The 24645-nt window shown below is 43.9% G+C and overlaps 1 protein-coding gene across 1 annotated transcript in view; it reads left to right on the plus strand.

Annotated features, from left to right (window-relative positions):
* LTK (leukocyte receptor tyrosine kinase) overlaps positions 1-24645 on the plus strand; it is a 292808-nt gene that overhangs the window by 255463 nt on the left and 12700 nt on the right. Inside the window, exons 20-24 of the mRNA XM_040331968.1 lie at positions 2385-2571; positions 9714-9804; positions 17019-17083; positions 20477-20606; positions 23528-23625. Of these exons, the coding sequence (XP_040187902.1) occupies positions 2385-2571; positions 9714-9804; positions 17019-17083; positions 20477-20606; positions 23528-23625 (571 nt within the window). The remainder of the gene's footprint in view (positions 1-2384; positions 2572-9713; positions 9805-17018; positions 17084-20476; positions 20607-23527; positions 23626-24645) is intronic.

Raw genomic sequence — 24645 nt, forward strand, 5'->3', positions numbered from 1 at the left:
AGAGGCATAAAATAACATGCAAAGACTAAACTACTTTCAGTTTCGTTTTTGCATCTAAGAGGCACATTATATGATTGATTTTTATCTATTTTTAATCGTTTTTAAAAGGAATCAGTTAACTATTATGTCCCTATACCCTGTAAACAGTCATTTCAGCAAAAAAATGTTTTCCTTTAGAGATCCTTTAAGTTATTTAAACACTTTATGATCTCTCTGAGGCTTAATCAATAGTTTAACTTGCTCTATATTGCTGTTTGCAGTTTAGCCATTTGCTGTAATGTTTGATATTGAAATTTGCTGTTTTTGTTTGTTTGTTTGACAGCACGTTTGTTATTGCAGGTTGATAGCACATTTGGTGTTTGAAATTTGCTTGTTGTTTGGAATTGAAATGTGATGTTTGAGGTTTGGTGAAACTACAAGCGAACACATAACTAGTTAGTATACAGATCTAATCACACTATTAACCAATAGGAACATATGTAACTGTATTAAATACCTATTTTGGCAACTTGCTTCAATAAAACAGAACTCTGAGTGGATGTGTGTCTGTTCAGATCTTCTCTCTCTAGTGTAATGAATTCTAGAAGTGTGCTGGGAATTTTACAGACAGAATGAGTGTAAGGCTGACTGTGATTGGCCAAGACTCCTGCTCAGTGTGAGATTGGCTGTGATTGGCCAAGACTTCTGATGAGTCACAAAAGCTCAACTCTATGCTTTCTGGTTTCAATTCTGCTGTGTCATTGAGCTTACCTTACAGTCACACAACAAATCTTAAAATTCATATTCTGTGAACACAATATACAATTGTTACATGACATCCATATATAAAGTCACAGTAAATAGCTCTGCTTTTATCTCTCACATATGACCATATGAGCTGTATTAAGGTTATTAGCCCTAGCTGTATATGCATGCAAGTCACATTAGCAACCTAGGACAGGTCTTAGCTGGCCAGTTACACACTGTTACTGTACTAATGACACTGTCAGGTAAGGGGTTAACACCAAGGGCGATCAAAGGGTTAAGTGTGTCCCTAGGGAGTGCTTGCTAACTGTGTGGGGGATTTTTGTTCTGGGTAAAGAAAGATCTTTGTTCGTGCTTAGCAGGAATACAAGATCTCTCTCTTTTCCTCTGACAGAATGGCAGATCCCCGTTCTGTCTCTTCCGGGAATAATCATGGGTGGCGGCGGACATTGGGACAACCAGACCTGCTGATTGGCCCCCCTCTGTCCAATCAGCGTGCGATCTCGCCTTTCAACGTTTGTTTTAAAATGTTGTAAACAGGTAATCTTTCTCCTTCACTGATGTGCACTGATGAGGCTGCACTGATGGGCACTGATATGATGCACTGAAGGGCACTAATGAGGCAGCACTGTTGGGCACTGATGAGGAGACACTGATGAGGCAGCACTGATAGGTGGCACTGATGGCCATTTATAGGCAGCACTGAAGGGCATTGATAGGTGACACTGATGAGGAGGCACTGGTGGGCACTGATAGGCAGCACTGGTGGGCACTGGTTGGCAGCACTGGTGGGACTTCACTGGTTCGCAGCACTGGTGGGACTGCACTCATAATCAGGACACTGATAATGAGTGCCCTGATTATGAGTGCCAATGTCCCTTTAACACAAGCCGGTTATTGCCTAATTTCATCTATTCTCACGCTGTCAGCTGGCTTCCTAAATTCTCAACCGAAAATGGTGAAGTTGCTAATCCTCTGGATCTTGTCTCTCTCATCTCATGCTACCTGCAGAGAACGAGTGCCTGGAGGTAGGTGGGGAACCTTTTCTGAAGATGTCAAGCCCTATTCTATGAGGAATGTGGTGGCATCCTGTGCAGTCTACACCAGGGTCTTGATGGAGAATTTTTGTAAGGTTGGGCATCCTTGTCTAGTTTTGTCAACCACTATTTAGAGGATTTGACAACCTCTTCAGCTTCTTCTTTTGGAAAATCTTTTAAAACTTCAGCTTGTGCTACCTATTAAATGTAACCATTTAGCATATATTGTGTGGAGTTGTTTTTCTTTTCTTCCTCCCTCAGTTTATTTTTCTTGCTACATCCCATAGTGTGCCAACATGAAGTGGCCAGGAATATGGAAAGATGTTTTTGGATACTTACCATAGTTTTTCTTTCCTGGCCTATCTTCTGGCCTATCTTCTGGCATATACAAGTATTCCTGTTGTAAGGATTCATATGTTGGAACACAAATGGGGACATGGCTGTCTTTTTTATACACTGGTTACAGGTGGTCCTATGGGGTCAGGGGAGGAGTAGCGTAGTAAGCTCACATAAAGATAGGCCAGGAAGAGAAAATTATGGTAAGTAGCTAAAAACAATATATTTTTTTTGTAAATGTGCAGTTTTATCCTTTTCCTATTGCAGTTTACCACCGCAAGAAGAAGCAGCTGGAGGGTGCGCGAGTGAGATTGCAGAGCACCGAGTACAAACTTAGTAAAATCCGTAGTTCCATTATCATGACAGATTACAATCCAAATTACTGCTTTGCTGGGAAAGGAGCCGGGCTAAGTGAACTGAAGGAAGTTCCTCGGAAAAATATCACTTTGCTCAGGTAAGAGAAATTGCTGTCAAAGGATTTTGTAACTTTATTTTGCCATTCTTGTTATTTACACACCCCTGTAGCACAGCACAGCCCGGAAGATCTCTTAGGCAGATTTCACATGGGCTGTCGAATCAGGTCCACCAGTCAGTTTTTTAGGCGCACCTTTTCAGACCCTCTATAGCTCTCTATAGAGCAGCGGGTGTCAGCGGACATGTGTCCACTGACACCAGCCGTCATCCGATCCTGACCGCTAAAAACAGCAGATCGGATGACAGTTGGATGGAAACGGACAGGCGGTCCATTTTCATCTTACAGCTCCATAGAGAGAAGCAAGGCTGTGTCTGCTCTGCATGGTGGAGCAGACACAGACCTGTCATCGGCCTACTCAGTGTGGAGATCCCCTGCTGAGCAGGTCGGATGCGGACTACGGACATGCCCATGTGAAACTTGTCACTTATGCTTGACTTTAGTACTTCTGGTCCAGCTTTACTGCTTCTTGGGTCATTTCCTGCTAATGGGACAGGGAATATGATGCTGATTCATTTTCCAGTGAGCAAGCAGAAAAAATCTGTGCCCTAAAGTCCAAATTTTTGGGCCGATTCCTGCTGAATCGATTGAAGTTTGAGGCCTCGTACACGCGGCCGAGATTCTCGGCAAAAACCAGCAAGAAGCTTGCTGGGTTTTTTTTTTGGCCGAGGAAACCGGTCGTGTGTACACTTTTCAACGAGGAAACCGCCGAGGATCTCGTCGGGCCAAAAAGAGAACATGTTCTCTATTTCCTTGATAGCAATGGGAAAATTTGGCTCGTCGAGATCCTCGGCGGCTTCACAAGGAACTCGACGAGCAAAACGATGTGTTTTGCGATGTGTTTTGCCCGTCGAGTTTCTCGGCCGCGTGTACGAGGCCTTAGCCATGGGTAGAGCTGCAAGCACAACTTGATTCAATAAATTTATTTTAAAAAATCAACTGAGCAGGGTGGAAAATGATTGGTCAAACATTGATTGAAGTCCTATCAGATGCAGTCACTGTTCTGCCATTCAGTCAGCTTTGGGTGTCACAGCTGCCTGACTACAGTAGTCGGCAGTGGAGATTCACATATCCATGGCATTAGCCGATGTGTAGCTAAGTGATCAACAACACTAGCATGCAGTATATGAGATAGAGGACACAGAACAAAAGTGTGTGAAGTTATTAATCCATTGGGTACTCACAGGTGTTCTTTGAAATGTGTGGCTCTTTGCAGCTGAACTTTCATGTTTAAATCAGCTAAATAGATATGTGCAGAATGGAAAAATGTGTTTTGTTTTGAATAGATGTTACTAATTTCGTTTTGATGATTAGTTTCAGAATTAGTTAATTTTATTTTATTTTTGTTTAATTTTGTTTATTTATTTTTTTTATTATCTAACGAATTCCAAATTTTCAGAACGATTCAAATTCGGATCGGTTGAAAAATTATCGAACCGGTTTGAATTCTGTGTGAAGAATAGCTGGTAGTTAAGGAGTAGGCCAGGAAGTCGGCCGCCACGTTCTTAACGGATGAGTCATCAGCTGTCAGTGGGCTTCCCCGCTGAGAGCTGAAATGTAAACGAAAGGAGGTCAGCAATAGAAAAGTCAGAAAAAAAACAGCATGGGGTTCCCCCCAAAAATCCATACCAGACCCTTATCCAAGTATGCAGCCCAGCAGGTCAGGAAAGGCGGGGGACGAGCGAGCGCCCCGAACCATACCAGGCCACATGGGGGGTGCTTTGGTGCTTATCCCCATGTTGATGGGACAAAGGCCTCTTCCCCACAAACCTTGGCAGTGGTTGTGGGGATCTGCGGGCAGGAGGCTTATTGTAATCTGAAATCCCCCTTTAAGAAAGGTGCCCACAGAACCCTGCCCCCCCCCATGTGAATGAGTTTGGGGTACAAAAACTAAACTAATTGCACATGTCTACAGCTAAATACATTCATCGTACATCAAAACAAAATGTGTTAAATATGTTATGTTCATTTTCTTGCTAAGCCACAGCCTAAGAAGAAGTTAGCCTTCCAGCAACTGCAGACTTGGACTTTTGCTCTGGGGAAGCAATGGTATCTCTGCAGAGGTCCAAACCACCCCCTACAGAGTCAGATTTACAGCTGTGCAAACAGCAAAGCGCATTCTCCCTGCTGATAGAACTCTACCTCTGACTCTGCAGGGGGCATGTCAGACCTCTGCAGAGAGACAACTGTTACCCCAGCAAGAACAAGGGTCCCTTTCTGCAGCATGCTGACAGGATACAGACATTTTCACTAGATTTTTCAACAGGTTAAACTTTTAAAATGGTTGGCAGTTCAGATCTGCTCAGATACAGCAAACTCTGACTTTATTTAAGCTCTGTGTACACTACAAATGGTAAAGTAGGGAGTAGGGAGCTAGAGTTTCACTAAGGGCCCATTCACACTTGCCCATGCACTAAACCGGAATGGTTAAGTGTGCGGGCATCTGTCCATTTTGGGCTGCAGTGACCTGTGGCATGTTCCCTTTTTTTGACAACTTTATTTGACTGCACAAAGTGACAATTGCCACCCAGTGAGGTGCAATATAATGAAATATTTTTGCATTTTATTATACGTCACTGCACCACATTTCTGGGCTAAGTTGCAGCGAGAACAATTGTTTATATGTGTCCTAGTGGTGGCTGGTGTTTTTTAGTGTGGAAAATGCCATTCGCTGCAATAGTGTGAATGGGCCCCCAAGACAAATTTGGGGTACAGAGAAACATACAAATCACAAAGAACCATGATACAATGTCTGAACTGAAGCATCCAAACTGATGATATTCCCTGTTGTCTGCTTAACAGAAAAAAATGAAGGACAGAATCAAATTTTCATTTTAGCTGTGAATATGTGTAAAAAGAGAGAGAACCCTGATGGGGTTTTATTTTTAATGTCAACCAGTGGCTGATGGTGCTCCCTTTTGGGGGGGGGGGCAACCCCCACCACCAGGTCCACACTTACCCGATCCAGGTCACGTGCGGCTTTCCCGGTTTCTCCTCATGGCCAATTCAATCTTATGACCCGCTTCCTGTGCTGATTGGCTGTAAGGAGAAGCAAGAAGCAGTGCCGATCCTGACCTCCTTGGGGCTCTAAGCAAAATGACATTAAAGTTGAGAAGCGGGGGGGCGTTGCCGACAGTGACATGTGACATTAAAGTTGAGAAGCGGGGGGAGGGTGTGTTCTGCTGTCGGAAATGACATCTTACATTAAAGCAGTGTTTCTCAATTCCAGTCCTCAGGCCCCCCCAACAGGTCAGGTTTTCAGGATTTCCCTCAGATGAAAAGGCTGTGGTGATTACTAAGGCAGTGAAACTGATCAAATCACCTGTGCAAAATAATGGAAATCCTGAAAACCTGACCTGTTGGGGGGCCTGAGGACTGGAATTGAGAAACACTGCATTAAAGTGAGGAAGCGGGGGGTGTCGACTTCTTACCTTTTCTCCCATGCAGCCAGCAAGTTGAGAAACGGGGTGAGGGGCCGAAAATTACTTCTCACCAGGCGGGGCCTCTAGTAAAATTGGGGGGCCCTCCACAGCTTTGCGGGGCCCTAAGCGGCTTGCATAGTGAGCCTATAAGGTGGATTGGCCCTGGCAAGAAGACAATAGAGAATGTTGATTTGCTAATGTCACAAGTGTGTGGGCTCGGGGGGGGGGCAGGATTTTTAAAGCCAATTTTTAAAGCCTCAGGCTTTAATCATGTGCGTCAAAAAAAATAAGCTCGTAGAAATCTATGCTTTTGGCGTCCTGCATGGAGATTAGGGGACGGCACCTAGAGGCTAGAGGGGGGCAGCACCCCTGCACCCCTTATGGACCGGCTTCCGCTGATGTCAACATCCCTATTTGGAGATTTGTTTTCATCTCTTGTGTGGTCAATTGAACAGAAAGTAATGGCGGAGCTCCCCAACTGGGACATGGATATCATTAAAACATTAAAACTGAGGTTGTAACCCTTACTCACTCTATACGAAACCTAAAAAAAAAAAAAGCTTTTGGAGTGCAGTGGGATTTTATTATGAGCAATAAAACTGTTCTGTATGGTGGGTAAAAAAATATAGGATGATCCTCTGAAGTGAGAAAGTTGACGCTTTGCTATGTGACAGCACTTAGGCTAGCCATTGGCTGCTCAGGTACCAAGCATAATATTATGAGCATGCATTGGAAGTGTCAAGTGTTCCACCATTCTCAGAAGCACTGGGTATTCTCTGGGCTCTGGCAGTGGATCAGGGTAGCACAAATAAGGTTCGGGTCCTTACAATTAAAGTGGTTGGTAATCCACTCAATGACATTGTTACAATCCCTTCTGCTATATTAAATAATGTCCCCAGTGCATGTGTTTTTTTTATTTAAATGCCGCTGTGTACCTTATTTCATAGCGCCGATCGACACTCACGTGACCGACTCCCTTTCTCCTTACTCAATCTGACAGCTACAGTGGGCGGAGCTGAGAAACCCCAGCTGACATCAGCCAGGAGGAGGAGAGAGGCGGCCAGTCACGTGAGCGGCCAGTCGGGCCGATCAGCGCTATGAAATGAGGTACACAGCAGCATTAATTTTTGTAAAAACACATCTACTGGGGACTATATTTAATATAGCAGAGAGTGTCTCATTGTCATTGTGTTATGGTAGCAGCAGAAGGGGAGGGCTAGGGGGTGGACAGGGGGCCGACGGCCAGGGAGGGGAGGGGATGGGGAGAGGAGATTGCTGCAGAATACGGAGGCATGTAAACTGACCACAGTGTCAGGGCTCAGCAGCCATGAAAAACCGTAGTCAGTTTACAGGGGGAGGTCAGAACCAGGCAGGATCAGCCAGGTTATTTACATTATACAGGAGGAAAGTTACACGACACAAGCACTGTGCTGTATAACATGCTTAAAGGGAACAGGATCTTTTTTTTTTAAAGGTTACAAACACTTTAAGTGACTCTGTCAGTTTACACAATATGGACAAAGTACAGACACTTGAAATTACTGAGGAACAATACCACTAAAGTTTGTGATTTATCTTTGTAGAATCTGAAATTTGAAGATGTAAATGGTCAATTACTTGCAGCCTTACTCCTGGAATATACATTTCCATGATTCTGGTATAAATCTATGCAGACAATTGCACACTTTGAGCCCTGCAACTGTTAAGCACAGGAATGTACAGCCAGGGAAAGTTATGGTGACATTCTCTTACAGAGGATAATAGTTCTATGCTAGAGATAGTTTTTTTACAGATCAGCAGATATTTTCCCCTTTCATAAATGACCCCTACAATAATGACATCATGAGCTGGAAAGGTGATAATTGGGGTCAGTTTGTCAGATAGCTAGTTTACGTCTGGCAGCTTTTATGTTTTTGATATTTAACAGCTCACAATTTTTTTTTAAATCTATCTCATCCTGGTACTTTACGTATATATTGATATGCTTTTTTACCTTTTTTTTACTGTGACCCCCTTTGGCTTTCATAGTGATGATATAATATAGATGACCAAAAGGAATGCATATTGTCTCATGGCTTATAGTACAGTAAATGCCAAATCATACAAACAAGAAAAGTGAAAGACATGGAGTTGTTCACTATATAGTTTTACTGTGGGCTTTCATGAAGTAGTAAGATTTACAAACCTGAATATAAATTCTAAGAAAATGTAAATCTTTTTGTTTGCCAACTTTTTTATTGCAGCATAAGAAAAAAAAAATGGAACATATACAGATATTATTATTATTATTATTATACAGGATTTATATAGCGCCAACAGTTTACGCAGCGCTTTACAACATCAGGGAAGACATTATAGTTACAGTACAATTTAATACAGGAATGATCAGAGGGCCCTGCTCGTTAGAGCTTACAATCTAGAAGGGAGGGTGAAGTGGAACAGAGGGTAGTAGATGTGGGGGGTGATCAGGTGGGCAAAGTTAAAATACAGTTGTTAGATGTGGGTAGGATAGGCTTCTCTGAAGAGGAGGGTTTTCAGGGATCCTCGAAAAGCTGAAAGAGAAGGAGATAGACGGATAGTTTGGGGTAAGGAGTTCCATAGGCTTGGAGAGGCTCTGGAAAAGTCCTGTAGACGAGCATGGGAAGAGGTGATGAGAGAGCTAGAGAGCAGGAGGTCTTGAGAAGAACGAAGAGAGCGATTAGGTTGGTATTTAGAGACTAGGTCAGTGATGTAGCTGGGGGCAGAGTTGTGGATGGCTTTGTAGGTCGTAGTTAGTATTTTGAATTTAATTCGTTGGGCGAGCGGAAGCCAGTGGAGGGATTGACAGAGAGGAGTAGCAGAGACAGAGCGGTTGGTAAGGTGGATAAGTCTGGCAGCAGCATTCATGATGGATTGAAGGGGGGTTAGAGTATAGCATATAACAAATATCAATCTTGTACAGAATGATATACCGTAGTACAAATGCTAAAAAATAAATAAAAAACGTAACGTTGGTCATGTGGGAGTAACAGCAGGAATCAACTAGACAGTTTTATAACTATTTAGCCACCATTAATAAAATTTTAGCCTCTTAGTAAGGAACACATAATCTTGTTAGTAAACAGTACCACCATCCAAAAAGTCAATGTTGAATAGAAGTAGGACTTTTAGGTCCCCAATACCATAAAGACCAGGGGGGGGGGAGTGGCAAAATGGACTATTGCGGTACAATACCACCCACTAATTTGTACCGCAATAGTCCACTTGCCACCCCCACCCCCCCGGTCTTTATGGTATTTGGGACCTAAAAGCCCTACTTCTATTCAATATTTGGCCACCATGACAGGTAAACATTAACCCGCACCATATAAACAGAAAATAAAAGGGGAGAGAGCGTTATATAAAAAAAATGTGACAAAAGAAAAAAAGAAGGTACAAGGCACAAAAATCTTAGTGTTGCTGGTATGAAGCTATCCATACTTTTATAACCCTACATATCCATATGCGGACCAAGATTCCCATTTTCTATTAAAGACAGGCATAGTATCCATAATGGTATAATGAACGCACTCCATAAGTTGAATAGCCTCCATACGCCTCAGCACTTGTTCCCAGGGGACCGCTAGTGTAATGCAATCGCCCAATGAACTGCGCTAAATAAAGTGTGGGACGTTTTTTTGGATAGAAAATGCAAATCTTTCTCTGATTTCTTCTTCTCACTAGAGCCCTCGGGCATGGCGCCTTTGGTGAGGTTTATGAAGGTCTGGTGGTTGGCATTTCTGGAGATCCCAATCCACTGCAAGTAGCAATTAAGGTGAGTACATAGAAGCGCAAGTAAAGCAAAGAAAAAAAAAATAGGTCAATGGATCAGCTACCTCTCTTTGGCTGCAAGAAAATCGAAGAAAAACATGCAGTTAGAATGTTGCTGACGTTGATCAACTCTGTTAACAGTTGTTAAAAAGATTATAATTTTATCACAGAGTTAGGGCTCATCTAGACTTGTGGTTGGGGTGTTGGTAAAAATATGCAGTTGTTTTTACTGCCCCCTTAAGCTGCATTCAAGCAAATAGGGCCATGATGTGTCCCCCTCTCAATGCAACATGCACAGGCAGCGAGGAGGCAATATATTGCCTCTTTGGCACCTGACAAAAACCTCAGAAAACTTACCTGGTGTGCAGGGGAGACAGGTGTACTAAACACTATGCAAATATGAATTTCAGAAAGTTCATATTTCCACATGTAGCGTTCACCCCCTGGAGTGCCACTGGAAATAACCCAGGTCTTCCTTGCCTGTTCAGAGGCTACCAGGCCCAAATACCAGTTCCACAGCACACTGACAAACACAGGCTCAGTCTAGGGGTGTCTTTTTGAAGATATATTGCAGTACTTAAACACAAGTGTATAGAGGAATGAGGGTTCAGGTTGCCCCAAAACTTACATGGGCATAAGGGGACCAATCCTTTAGTAGCAACCTCAAGTATTGCTGGAGGTAGAGGGGAAGCCAGTTAGTCTGAGACTCTATAAGAGCAGTCACAGTCCTGTAGCAACCTCTGGTGTCTAACCAGGGGCGGACTGACAACTCATGGGGCCCCCGGGCAATAGAAGACTATGGGGCCCCCGGGCTTACAGATGACCACCACGCCAGGAGGCAGTGCAGAGGCGGGGCAGCTAAAATCTCTGGATTTTCACATCAGAAGCATGTTGGTTTCGGACATATCAGGGACAGATGTAAAAAAAACACAGATTTTTACATACTGTCCCTGGTTTTACTGAGCCTGGCAACCCTGATGGGGCCCCCTAGTGACATGTGGCCCTCGGGCAGTGCCCGAGTGACTCAATGGTCAGTCCGCCCCTGTGTCTAACCTTGAAAGCATAGGCACACCCGAAGCTCTAGACAATAGGTCCTACTCACAACGTCTAGAGACAGCTTCCTTAGGCAATGTCCTACAGTACATTCTCTTCTGTCTGGGCTCCTTCAAGTGGAGTTCCACCCAGAAAAAAAAATGTGGCCCAAAAATCCAAAAAAATTTTTTAATTTTTATTTTTTTTATATACTCACCCGAAATACCTGTTGCTATGTGGAAGTCCGTAATCTGCCTCTTCCATAGCCACGGCCCATCTTCTTCTTCTCCTAGTGAATGGGGAACGCTGCTTTCTGGGAACTGTGTGTGTTCCCAGAGAGCAGCCGCCCATTCACAAGTCGGCGCGAGACTCGCGCATGCGCAGTAGGAAATGCCTTAGTGTGAATGGCGGCGTGGGACCTCTCCGATCGAGGGATCGGCATCGGGGGGCCATCAGCGCGGGCGAGTAGGACAGGTAAGTGTCCTTATTAAAAGTCAGCAGCTACACTGTTAGTAGCTGCTGACTTTTAAAAAAAAAAAATTGCGGGTGGAATCCCGCTTTCAGGCCCTCAGCCAGACACATGCGGAGGCCTGATAACAGCTCTTCAGTAGCACAACCTGCCTCCCAGGGGCAGAGGCCCCAGAAGAAAGAGCCTGAACAGACCCTCCCATTTATCTTCCCCCTCAGCCACACCTTCTGGATTTGGTCAGATAAATATATATTACCCAGTGGCTGACCTTCCTACTCCATTTATGGAAGCTCCTTCCAAAGGTAGGCAGGAGTAATCAACCACTGGGCACAGAGAGGCCTGACCAGACCTAGAAAATAAATTGCTGCTCAGCTAAGTACAGCAGAGCCAAAAACTAAATGTATCCAGCATGGGGCAGGGCACTACACATAGGATTTTCTTGGCTCTCGCTTGAGCTGGGGTTGCAAACATCACTTCTTGGTGCCTGATATTTGGCATTACTTTATCCATATCTTTACGTTTTTGAGAATGAGCTCTCAACTCACAATTGTACTAATGCTATACCCAGCTTTCACACTATTGCAATATTTTAGTGCACTTGTGTTATTGTGCATTGCGTTACAATAGCCCAAGATGCATTTATTTCTGGCGTCGCACCACTGTAATGCACATTCATCAGCAAAATAGGTTGCCGAATTGCACAAACCCATGTAACACCACAACCACGTACATGCAGGCTCAATGTAATGGCAGGCTGAAATCCATTGTTACCAATAAACCCAGTTGACACCAACATGCTGCATTGATGTGCGCTGGGTGAAAATGGAACATGCAACCTATAAATGCAGCACACTAAAACACATCACAGCACACTGCAGCACTCGGTAAGGAAAACAAGTATTTTGGCTTCTGCTGTGGACAAGAAGTGTATATTAATGAAGCTCATTAAACTACACAGAAAAACTTCATATCAATGGAGCACATTAAAAAAGACAACTCTATTGCATTTGATGCATGTTAGCGCATGCTACACACATTGCACATGGTGCAAATCTGCCTAATACCAATGGAAGAAGTCACAGAGAGAGAAATAATAGGGACAGGCTGGACAGTTCCATAGACATTGGTGACCTTTTCGCATCATGTGGCACTTATCTCAGCTCCCTTTGTCTATAACCGCTATCATGTGATACTTAACTGGTCTGTAAAGTAATAATGAGGCCATTACAGGGGAGGTCAAATGAACTGACATTTCTGACTGTCATCTCTGTTGAGCACATAATTCAGTAATGATCATCAGATCTTGTTTCCTAATGGCTGCTTTATACTGAAGAACAAATTGGATAGGAAATTAAATTGATAGTTGTAGAACACTATGCAAACATGTGACTTCCTATATGCCTGATTATAGCACAAAGCATAGTCGCTCTTTCTTTATGAGCTCAGAAATTCTTTTATCCATTATTAACCGTTTCAAACTTTGAGCCAACAAAGCTGTATGATCAAGTGACAATTTTAGTGACACGACTCTCTATCACAGATCCTAAGTGAATGAATGCAGAATGTTGCAGTTGACACGTAGTTAGGGTGGCCACATTTCCAAACTGCCATTCAGGGACACCCTCCCTCCCCCACAAAAATTTGCCAATTTTAAAGTTTTTCAGGAGCAGTGATTCTAATTATTCTTAAAGTGCAACAAAAAAAATGAACAATTCCTCTAAATATAGTGCCTGGGGGGTCCCCTTAGTCTGCCTGTAAAGTGGGGCATGTGTACCATGTATAGAACATGCTGCAGCAAAAATGAAATTTCTTAAGAAAACAAAAAAAGAGTCAAATCACATTTAAATTGACTCACGGTTGCACTTGCTGGCACCCGGCTATTGAAAAAAAGAAAAAGCAAACAAAACCCCCCCCCCCCCAGTCCATATCAGCACCCACGGGCTCTACCCCACCACCCCAAAGCATCACGTCCCCATTTTACCCTGGCTGGTGGTTGTGGTGGCATGCAGGCAGGGAGGGTATCAGAATCTGGAAGCCCCCAAAGGACCCCAAGGGTCTGGAATGGACTAGGGGAGGGGGACCCCACGCCGTATTTTTTTTTACTGGCAGCTTTATTTTTTATTTAGCTGTCAGCAGGAAAGCCCGTTGACAGCTGAAGACTCATCAGTTGCTAGGGTATGCCGGCTTCCCAGCCCCGCTCTCTTATCGGGTGGCTGTGTCATTTTCTTTCCGGGACACTGTATTGTCCTGGAATGAAGGTGCCCGGGACCCGGGACAGAACTTCAAAATGTGGGACTGTCCCGGGCAATCCGGGACACCTGGTCACCCTACACGTAGTAGAGTTGAGAATTCAGGTGATGGCTGTATGTGAAATCAGCCATAAAGGTCATTTAAAGTCTCACATTTTGTACTACTCACACTGAGCACAGCAGGCTGATACAGAGCAGCACTGTTGATTGGAATACTGTGCAGGGGGTGCATCAGACCGCTGAGGATCCGGATGCTATGCTCTGTGTGAAAGCAGTGGTGTGGCTCCAGTCATGAGGCAGCTTCCTACTGTGTCAGACATAATTTAAAAAATACAAAAAATTCTATATTTTTTACTTGTTGCTATAATAAATAGCCCAATTTTCTTTTTTTTTTTTTTTTCTCAGTCTAGCCCGATACATATTCTACATATTTTGGTAAAAAAAAAAAAAAATCGCAATAAGCGACTGGTTTGCGCAAAAGTTATAGCGCCTACAAAATAAGGGACAGAACTATTATTTTTATTTTTATTTTTTTACTAGTAATGGCGGCGATCTGCGATTTTTATTGGGACTGCGACATTATGGCGGACACATCGAACACTTTTGACACATTTTTGGCACCATTCACATTTATACTGCGATCAGTGCTATAAATATGCACTAATTACTGTATAAATGTGACTGGCATTGAAAGGGTTAACACTAGGGGGTGAGGGAGGGGTTAAATGTGTACCCTGCATAGTGTTACTAAATGTGGGGGAAGGGGACTGACTGAGGGAGGTGACCCATATGTGTCCCTATGTACAAGGGACACAGATTGGTCTCCTCTCTCCCTGACAGGACGTGGATATGTGTGTTTACACACACAGATCCATGTCCTTGTCTCTGTACCCGCCGATCGCGGGTGGCTGGCGGACATCGGCGGCCGCCAGGCACGCGCATCGGCATCTCAGTGATGCGGCGGGCACGCGCGCTCGCCCCCCCAGTGGCCGGGAGGAGCGGAGGCCGTAAAAAGACGGCCGCTCAGAGATTTACAACCACCCTGCGGCCGTATAAAGTCGCACGGCCGTCGGGAAGTGGTTAAAGAAGTATTCAACTCATCCAAGGATTCCTCCAGAGGTTGCTTGGGGTTTCTTGAGCTTTGGCTGACTGACCTCCCATTTAATAGGGGCTGCATAGTTTTGACTCAATTCCACTTGACAGAGCCAGCTGCATGTAGGAGGGGTGCAGTGAGGTGCAGTGGAATAACACACTCAGTCCCAGTGCAATGAAAGAGCTTGTATTTGGAAGGCAATCCAACTAGGGTGCCCACATTTCCAAACTACCATTCAGGGACACTCCCCTTCCCAAAAATCAGATTGTGGTGAAACTAATCACACCACAGTGATTGGACACAAGAGGTGGGATTTATGATTTGTCCAATCACAAGCAGGGGGCGGGGACTGTGCTCCTCCAGGCATTCCCGGCCAGGACAATTACTGTCAGTGAGTAAAGCGGTGATGTGGCAGCCTTTTTTGGGGGCATTAGTTTGACTTGGGGGGTGGCTGTGTCAGTTTCATTCTGGGACACTGTATTGTACTGGAATTAGGGTGCCCGGGACAGACCAGCAAAATGGGGGACTGTCCCGGGCAATTCGGGACACGTGGTCACCCTAAACCCAACCGAGAACACTCACAGTTCCAACAGCATGTAAGAAGCCGAATGTAGCTGACCTGTCAGCATCTGAAGAGAGAGGGAGAATGCAGACTGGCCCTCCTGTGCCCAACAGGCAGTTGTCCAGAGAAGTTGTGGGCCCTAATTTGTCCCTCCTCATCATGAACCTTTCCTTGCCACTAGTACGGTCCCTACCAGGTGAGGTACCTATCCTTTCTTTACCAACTCGCAAATGCATGCCAAACTTGGGAGCCATGGCCTTAATTAGGCTCTGCCTGACTTAAGATGGTTGACAGGGTCACATGAGGCAGCAGCATCCAATTGGATGTTTTCCCAGTGACCCAGGAAACCATAGAGGAACTGTGTTCCTCCTTACTTCCTCTCCAACTGCAGTGCTGCTGTGCCAGAGCACCACCTGCAGTGGAAAAAGTAGACTGCACCTGCCCACATGAATGACACCAATGATCTTGTTATTATCTCATCATTTTGTAAAGGTGGCATTCTGACTACCTCTTTAACCTCTTCAGCTACAGAATGTTTACCCCCTTCATGACCAGGCCATTTTTTGTGATACGGCACAGCGTTACTTTAACTGAAACGGTCCTGCGACACTGTACCCAAATAAAATTGATGTTCTTTTATCCCTGAAATAGAGATTTATTTTGGTGGTATTAGATCATCTCTGCAATTTTTATTTATTGCATAATAAATAAAACAAACTGACAATTTTGAAAAAAAAATCATTTTTTACTTTCTGCTATAAAACACATCCAATAAAAAATCAAAAAAATCTAATTTCTTCATTAAAGTGGATGTACAGTATAAGATTTCCTATCATCTGTACCCAGTCCTGCCACACAGAGTTAATCCAGCTCTGAGCAATCCTCTTTTATTGTTCAGTGAAATAAAACGAACTAACAGAGAAAAACCTTAGTCTGTTCCGCCCCTTTGCTGTGAGTGACAGGTTATTTACATATCTCATGCACTAGCTTGGAGACAGGCATTATTTTGTAATTCCCACCCCCACTCCTTTTCTGAAGTCATGTGCTTACTTTTCTGGATTTTGACTGGATGTTAAAGATTATAGCATAATTCAGTGTAAGAAATACATAGGAAAAAATGCATGTTGACAAGGGGAGTGTAGAGGAGGGCGGGGAGTCTACTGACACCACGACTCCACCCACCGAGCTCCAGACAACAGACCCACCCACAGAATCTGCAGTTTTTCAGTTCTTATAACAGACAGAGGGGAGACATTTGACAGGTAAGGATACATGCAGGAGGCATCTATATCCTTATAGATCAGCACTATGGCAGTAGTTTAGAAAGGATGAGAGTGGGTTTACATCTACTTTAATTTAGGCCAATATGTATTCTGCTATATGTTTTTGGTTTGCATAAAAGTTATAGCATCTATAAACTATGGTATATGGAATTTTGATTCCTATGGAATTGTTATTTAGCGGGACTGCGACAATTATGGGATATGGAATTTGGATTTCTATGGAATTGTTATTTAGCGGGACTGCGACAATTGCGGCAGACAAATCGGACACCAAGTGGCACTTTTGGGGACCAGTGACACCAATACAGTGATCAGTGCTAAAAAATATGTACTCTCACTGTACTGATGACACTGGCAGGGAAGGGGTTAACATCAGGGGCGATCACTGGGTAAAATGTGTTCCTAGGGAGTGCATCCAATTCACACAGGTGTGAGCCCAGCCTTATAGTGATTTATACTCCAATACCTTGAAAAGTCACAATTTGTGTTACCACGATTTCACACATTTTCTCCAACTTTATCTACTACAGACTCTCCCCGAAATCTGCTCTGAGCAGGATGAGATGGACTTTCTAATGGAAGCGCTTATAATCAGGTACAGTAATACTATTACTGCATGTTCACATTGCACAGCCTGCCCTGTATTATAGACTAATAGTGAAATTGTAGTGCCATCTTGTGCCTGTTTAATGAACTACATCTACCCTTCACTGTAACAGAAATCTTCACACTGTCACAGCTCATTACAGAAAAGCACAGTGGGGGGGGGGGTCACTAAAACTGGAGTGTGCATAATCTGGTGCAGCTCTGCATAAAAACCAATCAGCTTCCAGGTTTTATTGTCAAAGCTTAACTGAACAAGCTAAAGTTAGAAGCTGATTGGCTACCATTCACAGCTGCGCCAGATTCTGAGTGCTTCCGTTTTAGTAAATCTCCCCCAGTAATCTATGCAGTCTGATTGGTCTGACTAGATTTTTATCAACCTTTTGCTGGCTGGATTGCTATATATTTAAGAAAGCTGGTTGCCTTGGATTTTTACTAAATGTAATACTCACAAAAGGTTGGACTAACTCAATTTTACTTTTGATGTTTTCTGTTATTTGTCATCATTTTGTTTGGCTTAAAATTACTGAGATTTTTTCCAGGTTGGTGGTTACCCATCAGAATTCAGCCACCCTTGCTACACTGCATAGCTGGGAAGGAGGGGGGTGAGGGTGACACCATCTTTTCTATTAACCGGTTAAGACCCGGACCATTATGCAGGTTAAGGACCTTGCCCCTTTTTGCGATTCGACACTGCGTCGCTTTAACTGACAATTGTGCGGTCGTGTGACGTGGCTCTAAATCAAAATTGGCGTCCTTTTTTTCCCACAAATAGAGCTTTCTTTTGGTGGTATTTGATCACCTCTGCGGTTTTTATTTTTTGTGCTATAAACAAAAATAGAGCGACAATTTTGAAAAAAAAACAATATTTTTTACTTTTTGCTATAATAAATATCCCCAAAAAAGATCTAAAAAAAAAATTTTTCCTCAGTTTAGGCCGATACGTATTCTTCTACCTATTTTTGGTAAAAAAAATCGCAATGAGCGTTTATCGATTGGTTTGCGCAAAATTTATAGCGTTTACAAAATAGGGGATAGTTTTATGGCATTTTTATATTTAATATTTTTTTTTTTACTACTAATGGCTGCGACATTATGGCGGACACATCGGACACTTTTGACACATTTTTGGGACCGTTGTAATTTTCACAACGAAAAGTGCTATAAAAATGCACTGTTTACTGTGAAAATTACACTGGCAGTGAAGGGGTTAACCACTAGGGGGCGCTGTAGGGTTTAAGTGTGACCTAATGTGTGTTTCTTACTGTAGTGGGGCGGGGCTGGACATGTGATGTCAGTGATCGTCATTCCCTATATCAGGGAACAGACGATCACTGACACTGCCACAGAGAAGAACGGGGAAGGTGTGTTTACACTTACCTCTCCCCGTTATTCAGCTTCTGTGACCCGATCGCGGGACACCCGCTGCAATCGGGTCCGCGGGTTTCGCGCCCGTGGTCACAGAGCTTCGGACCGGGTCGGCTGGGCTCTTAAAAAGGTCGCATATATATACGTCTATGTGCCCAGCCTTGCCATTCTGTCGAAGTATATAGTCGTGCGGCGGTCCTTAAGTGGTTAAAGTCCAGCTCTGGGGAACTAAAAGAAATATTCCCTTGTAGTGGCCCCACCCCCTGCAAGGCTTTTTTGGTTATTTTTTCCTAGGGTTCCAGCAAAAATCATTTTCAGTTACCTCATTCTGTGCTCCTCAGGGGTTTTAATTCCATGCAACCGGTCCCCCAATGCCTCTTTCTTTTGGCGAGCCACCCAGAAGTCACAGCTGAGAAATCCTCAGGTACAATGCAGGATCCACAGTCCTGCATTTAAGTGAGGATGCTGAGGGCCCATCAAAAACCCAGAACATCAGAGAGAAGAGCTGGGTGCTGGCTGCAGGGGGGAATGAGGGATGGGTTAAAGCTAAAGTTTAGGTATGGCAGTTGTTACATTGGTCCAGCTTGGTCCAAAGTAAGTATGTATTGTAATACATGTGAGATCACTGTGGAAGCCGGAAATCGCAGTAGCCAGTGATCTCTGCTAGCTTTCATACCAACCAGCTGCCCTGCTGCATTGTGAACACAGGAGGTCACCACTTGGCATAGGCCTCATCAGGGATGGACTGGCCATTGGGACTACAGGGAGTTTCCCGGTGGGCCGATGGCTCAGTGGGCCGGCTTCAGTGACAGCGGACCGCCGCCCCCCTCCCCCCCTCTGTCTCTCCCTCCCAGCAGAGCTCACGTCCTCTCCCTCCCCGCAGCGCTCACCTGGGGGGAACAGAGAATCCGGGGAAGGACCAGAGGAGCAGGGGGGACAGACAGCTGACTCAACAGCTATGGCCTGGGAGTTTCTCACTTCTGCCTAATCTTGTCCCATGGGGGGGGGCACCGAACTGATTCTTTGCCCCCCAGGTGAAATAATGTCTAGCTTTCCCACTGGTACTGCCTATAAGAGTACCAGTACCAACCGTTCTACTCTAATAAAGTAGAACGGATAGTGGCTAGTGAAGTGGGAGAGGGGGCTTGGGTGGCCGGGGGGGGGTGCGGGAGTTGTTCGGCCACCATAGGAGAGACATGTCAAAGTGGGCCAGTCTGGATGAAGTCCAGAGCCGAATTTTTGTCCCAGTCCAGCCCTGGGCCTCAGTCAAAGAACACTTTATATTTTCTCAAAGAATGTAACATGTTCTTTTGATTGAAAAAGGTGGAGATTGTGATGTCATTGCCCACCTCTCCACCTTGTTCATTTTGGGAAAATGCAAAGTGTTCCTTGAATGGTGCCCGTGCCAAGTGAGCAACTCCATTGCATTTACAAAGCAGCAGGGCTGTTGCTCGGCATGGGACCTGTAAGCTAGTGGAGATTGTTGGACTAGTGGTGCCTAATACAGTGATTTTCCAGCCTCCATTGGGATTGGCTAGGTATGACACATATGTACTTGCAGTGGTCCATAATGTAGAAATTGCCATGCCTAAACTTCAGTAAAAATCATTTTACTTGGTACCCCAGGCAAAATGAGCATTTACCTTTTCAATGTGCCCAACCCCACTGCAAGGGTTTTTTTTGTTTTGTTTCCTGGAGCTTATCTTTAAAGCTAAGGACTACAGAACTGGTCTAAAATACATAATTAAAGGACCCCCAGGTATCCCAATTGGAAGATTTACCCTCTATTACTTTTCTGGGGATAACCCAGAATGTTGAGATTTTCTTTTACTTTAAATGATAATGTTAAACAGGACAAATTTAGAGGGTGAATCTTCTTAACGGGGGGCTACAGACAGCAATAAACATTGACAAGCGTTCTAATCCCTCGGCACTCACATAAAACTATAACAAAAAAATATGTTTTGCCTTTAGCTATACTTTAATTAATCCCCTGTTATCTGTTCCCTGTGTACAGCAAATTCAACCACCAGAATATAGTGCGTTGTATAGGAGTCAGCCTGCAGACTCTTCCCCGCTTTATCCTGCTGGAGCTTATGTCTGGTGGAGACATGAAAACCTTCCTGCGCCAAAATCGTCCATTGGTGGTGAGTAAAATTTGATAGAGGTTTATGTTTGTTGAAAGATAAGGCATGTCTGTGGATGGAGCTGTGATTTCTATGTCTGCAGTGGTATACTGTAACTATTGTGATAGTAAACCCGACAAAGGGGTCCTTGGTATAACAGTGGACAGTGTCAGTAGGCCAGAGATTGGAATCAGTAGGGCAGTGGAAGGTGTCCGTCGTTTTTTAATTTAATTATTTAAAAAAAAAATTACAATTTTGTTTTTGTTTTTTAAATTTTTTTTAGGAGGCCTTTTAGGGGGCTGTGGTGAAATATCAGGGTTCCAAATAGGGGGAATTAGGGTGTGCCCAGGCACACCTGGTACACCCCGTACACATGCCTATGCCTGAAACTACTGGGTGTTTTGGTGGGTCTGCACTGATGCCGCGTACACACGATCATTTTTCGGCATGAAAAAAACGTTTTTAAAAAATATCATTTAAAATGATCATGTGTGGGCTTCACATCATTTTTCGGGTTCTGAAAAACAACAATTTTTTTTTTTTCGAACATGCTGCATTTTTTATTGACTTTTTAAACAATGTCGTTTTTCGGGTTGTAAACAATTATCGCGTGTGGGCTAAAACGATGTTAAAAACCCGCGCATGCTCAGAAACAAGTTATGAGACGGGAGCGCTTGTTCTGGTAAAACTACCGTTCGTAATAGAGTAAGCACATTCATCACGCTGTAACAGATAGAAAAGCGCGAATCGTCTTTTACTAACACGAAATTAACTAAAGCAGCCCCAAGGGTGGTGTCATCCGCATGGAACTTCCCCTTTATAGTGCCGTCGTACGTGTTGTACGTCACCGCGCTTTGCTTGAGCATTTTTTTTAAACGATCGTGTATGGGCAACGCCATTTTAATGATGAAGTTGGAAAAAACAAAGTTTTTTCGAGATGCTGAAAAACAACGTTTTTTTCATGCTGAAAAATGGTCGTTGTTACGCGGCATGAGGATCAGGCCAGTAGACAAGAGCATTACTGGAAAACTAACTCTCTATCCCCTTTGTCACCTCTTTCAATGCTCACATCCAGGACTTCTCCAGAGCCTCTCCCATTCTCTGAAACTCCCTAACACAACCTGTATGGGTATTTTCTACTTTGTCCACCTTTAGGCAATGCCTGGAAACACATCTCTTCAGGGAAGCTTGTCTTTCCTCTACCGAGCAAGTGAATTTTACTTAAACAACTGATGCCTACATCCTATGTATTACTTGCCCTTCCATTAGATTGTAAGCTCTTACAAACAGAGCCCTCCTAACTCTCTTGTTGTGACTGTAATGACTCCTTCGATTTTGTAAATCACTGTGAAAACTGCTGGTTCTTTATAAATCCTATATAATAATATCTACCAAAACAGAAAGGGGCAGATCCACAAAGAGAGTACGCTGGCGTACCTTCAAATTTCCCGCGTTGTATCTATGGTTTGAATCCTCAAACCAAGATACAATGGCATCTGGGTTAGATCCGACAGGCGTACTGCTTCGTACGCCTTCGGATCTTAGATGCAATACTTCGGCGTCCGCTGGGTGGAGTTCCCATCGTTTTCCGCGTCGAGTATGCAAATTAGCTATTTCCGACGATCCACGAACGTACGAGCGGCCGTCGCATTTTTTTACGTCGTCTCTAGTCGGCTTTTTCCGGCGTATAGTTAAAGCTGCTGTTTTGTGGCGTATAGTTAAACCTGCCATGTTAAGTATGGCCGTCGTTACCGCGTTTATTTTGAATTTTTTTTTTTGTTTGCGTAAGTCGTCCGTGAATCGGGATGGACGTAAGTTAGGTCCACGTCCAAAAAAATTACGTCCTTGCGACGTCATTTAGCTCAATGCACGGCGGGAAATTTAGGGACGGCGATGCGCAGTTCGTTCGGCGCGGGGACGTGCTTCATTTAAATGAAACACGCCCCCCTACTCGCCGATTTGAATTAGGCGTCTTTACGCCGCGAGAGATACACTACGCCGCCGTAACTTATGGCGCAAATTCGTCCAGGATTCTAAACAAAAAAAGTAAGTTACGGCGGCGTAGCGTATCTCAGATACACTGCGCCGGGGCAGATCTTTGTGGATCTGCCCCAAAATGTCTAGAGTTTATTTGTTTTTATTAAAGTGATTTTAAATGATCACCTTATACTGTAAAAAATCCATTCGGTTTAGAATAGAAATGAAAGGCAAAAATATGTATAGATATAAAAAAAACATTATAAATACCTTTTTTCCATTTTTTATAAGTGATCACATCCCCCCTGTTCCCAGCTGCATAAGAGCTGGGGAGTAGAAACAGTAGTACACTGAACTTCCCAATGAATAGCTGTGCAGAGGGTGGGGGGGTCAGGACAAGTCTGATCATTGGAGGAGAGCAGGCTGAGTTCCCAACACAGCTAGAGAACTGACCACAATGTGTTCTCCTGTTTAGTGTGGTCAGTTTTAAATTAGGAAAGCAGAGGGACTGGCAGAAACACCAGGGATCACACACACTGATCGTGTGTGGGCCCCATCTGACTTTTTTCCATCAGTGTTTAGAAATAGAACCTGTTTTATTTTTTTCCGTCTGTGTGCAATTCCAACGGAGAAAAAACCCACTCGTGCTCAGAATCAAGTCGACGCATGCTCGGAAGCATTGAAATTCATTTTTCTCGGCTCGTCATAGTGTTTTACGTCACCGCGTTTTGAACGGTCGGAATTTAGTCTGACAGTGTGTATGCAAGACTGATGGAAGTCAGCTTCATCGGAATTCCGACGGAAAATTCCATCGGATTTTATGCCATCGGAAATTCTGATTGTGTGTATGCAGCATTGTACTGTAGGTGCTCTTAATACAATATGATTATATTAAAATGGTTTTCACATCTATACATGTTATCGATATTACATATTAAGCAACATTGAATTTTGCCTCTGCCTAGAACCAACCATCAACTTTAACAATGTCAGACCTGCTCAACATGGCCAGAGATATTGCCTGTGGCTGTAAGTACCTGGAGGATAACCACTTCATACACAGGTAGGTCCTGAACATTCTGGATTACAGAAATGACACATTAGCACTTAACTAATAGAAACCACAAAAATGTAAATTTTTAAAAGCTAACAATAAAATTAAAAAAATCCTATATTTCATAGCATGCCAAGAAAAAGAGAATAGAATCATTTGTTTATTAGAAGATGGGAATAGAGTCTCCTTCAGTGCTGAACTATAACTGATCAATTAAAATTTTCCAGGGCTTGTTTACATTTGATTGGTTGGTAATAAACAATGGGGGAGAGTCACTAAGGCTACTTTCACACTGAGGAGTCAAGCCGTCAGCAGTAAAGTGTTTTTGCGATGCTATTCCGCCGCTAGCGTGGTGCTTTTAACCCCCCCTAGCAGCCTAAAAGGGTGTTAAAACCGCCCGCAAAGCGCTGCTTTGCCAGCGGTTTGGCGGCGCTGCCCATTGATTTTAATTGGCAGGTGCGCTTTAGGAGCGGTGTACACACCGCTCCTACAGCGCCTCAAAGATGCGGCTATTTGGACCTTTTTGAGCATCCTGCCAGCGCACCACTCTAGTGTGAAAGCCCTCTGAAAGGAGAGGCTCTTTCAGGGCGCTTTGCGGGTGCTATTTTTAGCTCTATAGTGCCTACAAAGCGCCTCAGTGTGAAAGTAGCCTAAAACTGGTGTATGCAGAATTTGGTGCACTTGTGTATAGAAACCAATCAGCTTCTAGGTTTTATTGTCAAAGCTTAATTGAACAAGCTAAAGTTAGAAGTTGATTCTATGTGCGCCACTTTTAGTAAGGCCCCATTCACACCTAGGCAATTTTAATTGTTAGGCGGGTTCTTTGCGATTCTGCCCGCAAATACAAATCGTGGCAAAACGTGGGAAGCATTTGCGATGTTATTGCTTCTTAATGCCACTTCCAAATCACACTGCAATCACGGCAAATAGCAACGCGTAACGCTTGTTGCGCAAAAAAGAGCTTCCTTTGCACGACAATAGCGGCAAAATTGCAGCGCAATTGGGGTGCCATTAAGAAGTAATGGTATC

The sequence above is a fragment of the Rana temporaria genome, chromosome 13, assembly GCF_905171775.1.
Source record: "Rana temporaria chromosome 13, aRanTem1.1, whole genome shotgun sequence".
NCBI classification, from domain to species: domain Eukaryota; kingdom Metazoa; phylum Chordata; class Amphibia; order Anura; family Ranidae; genus Rana; species Rana temporaria.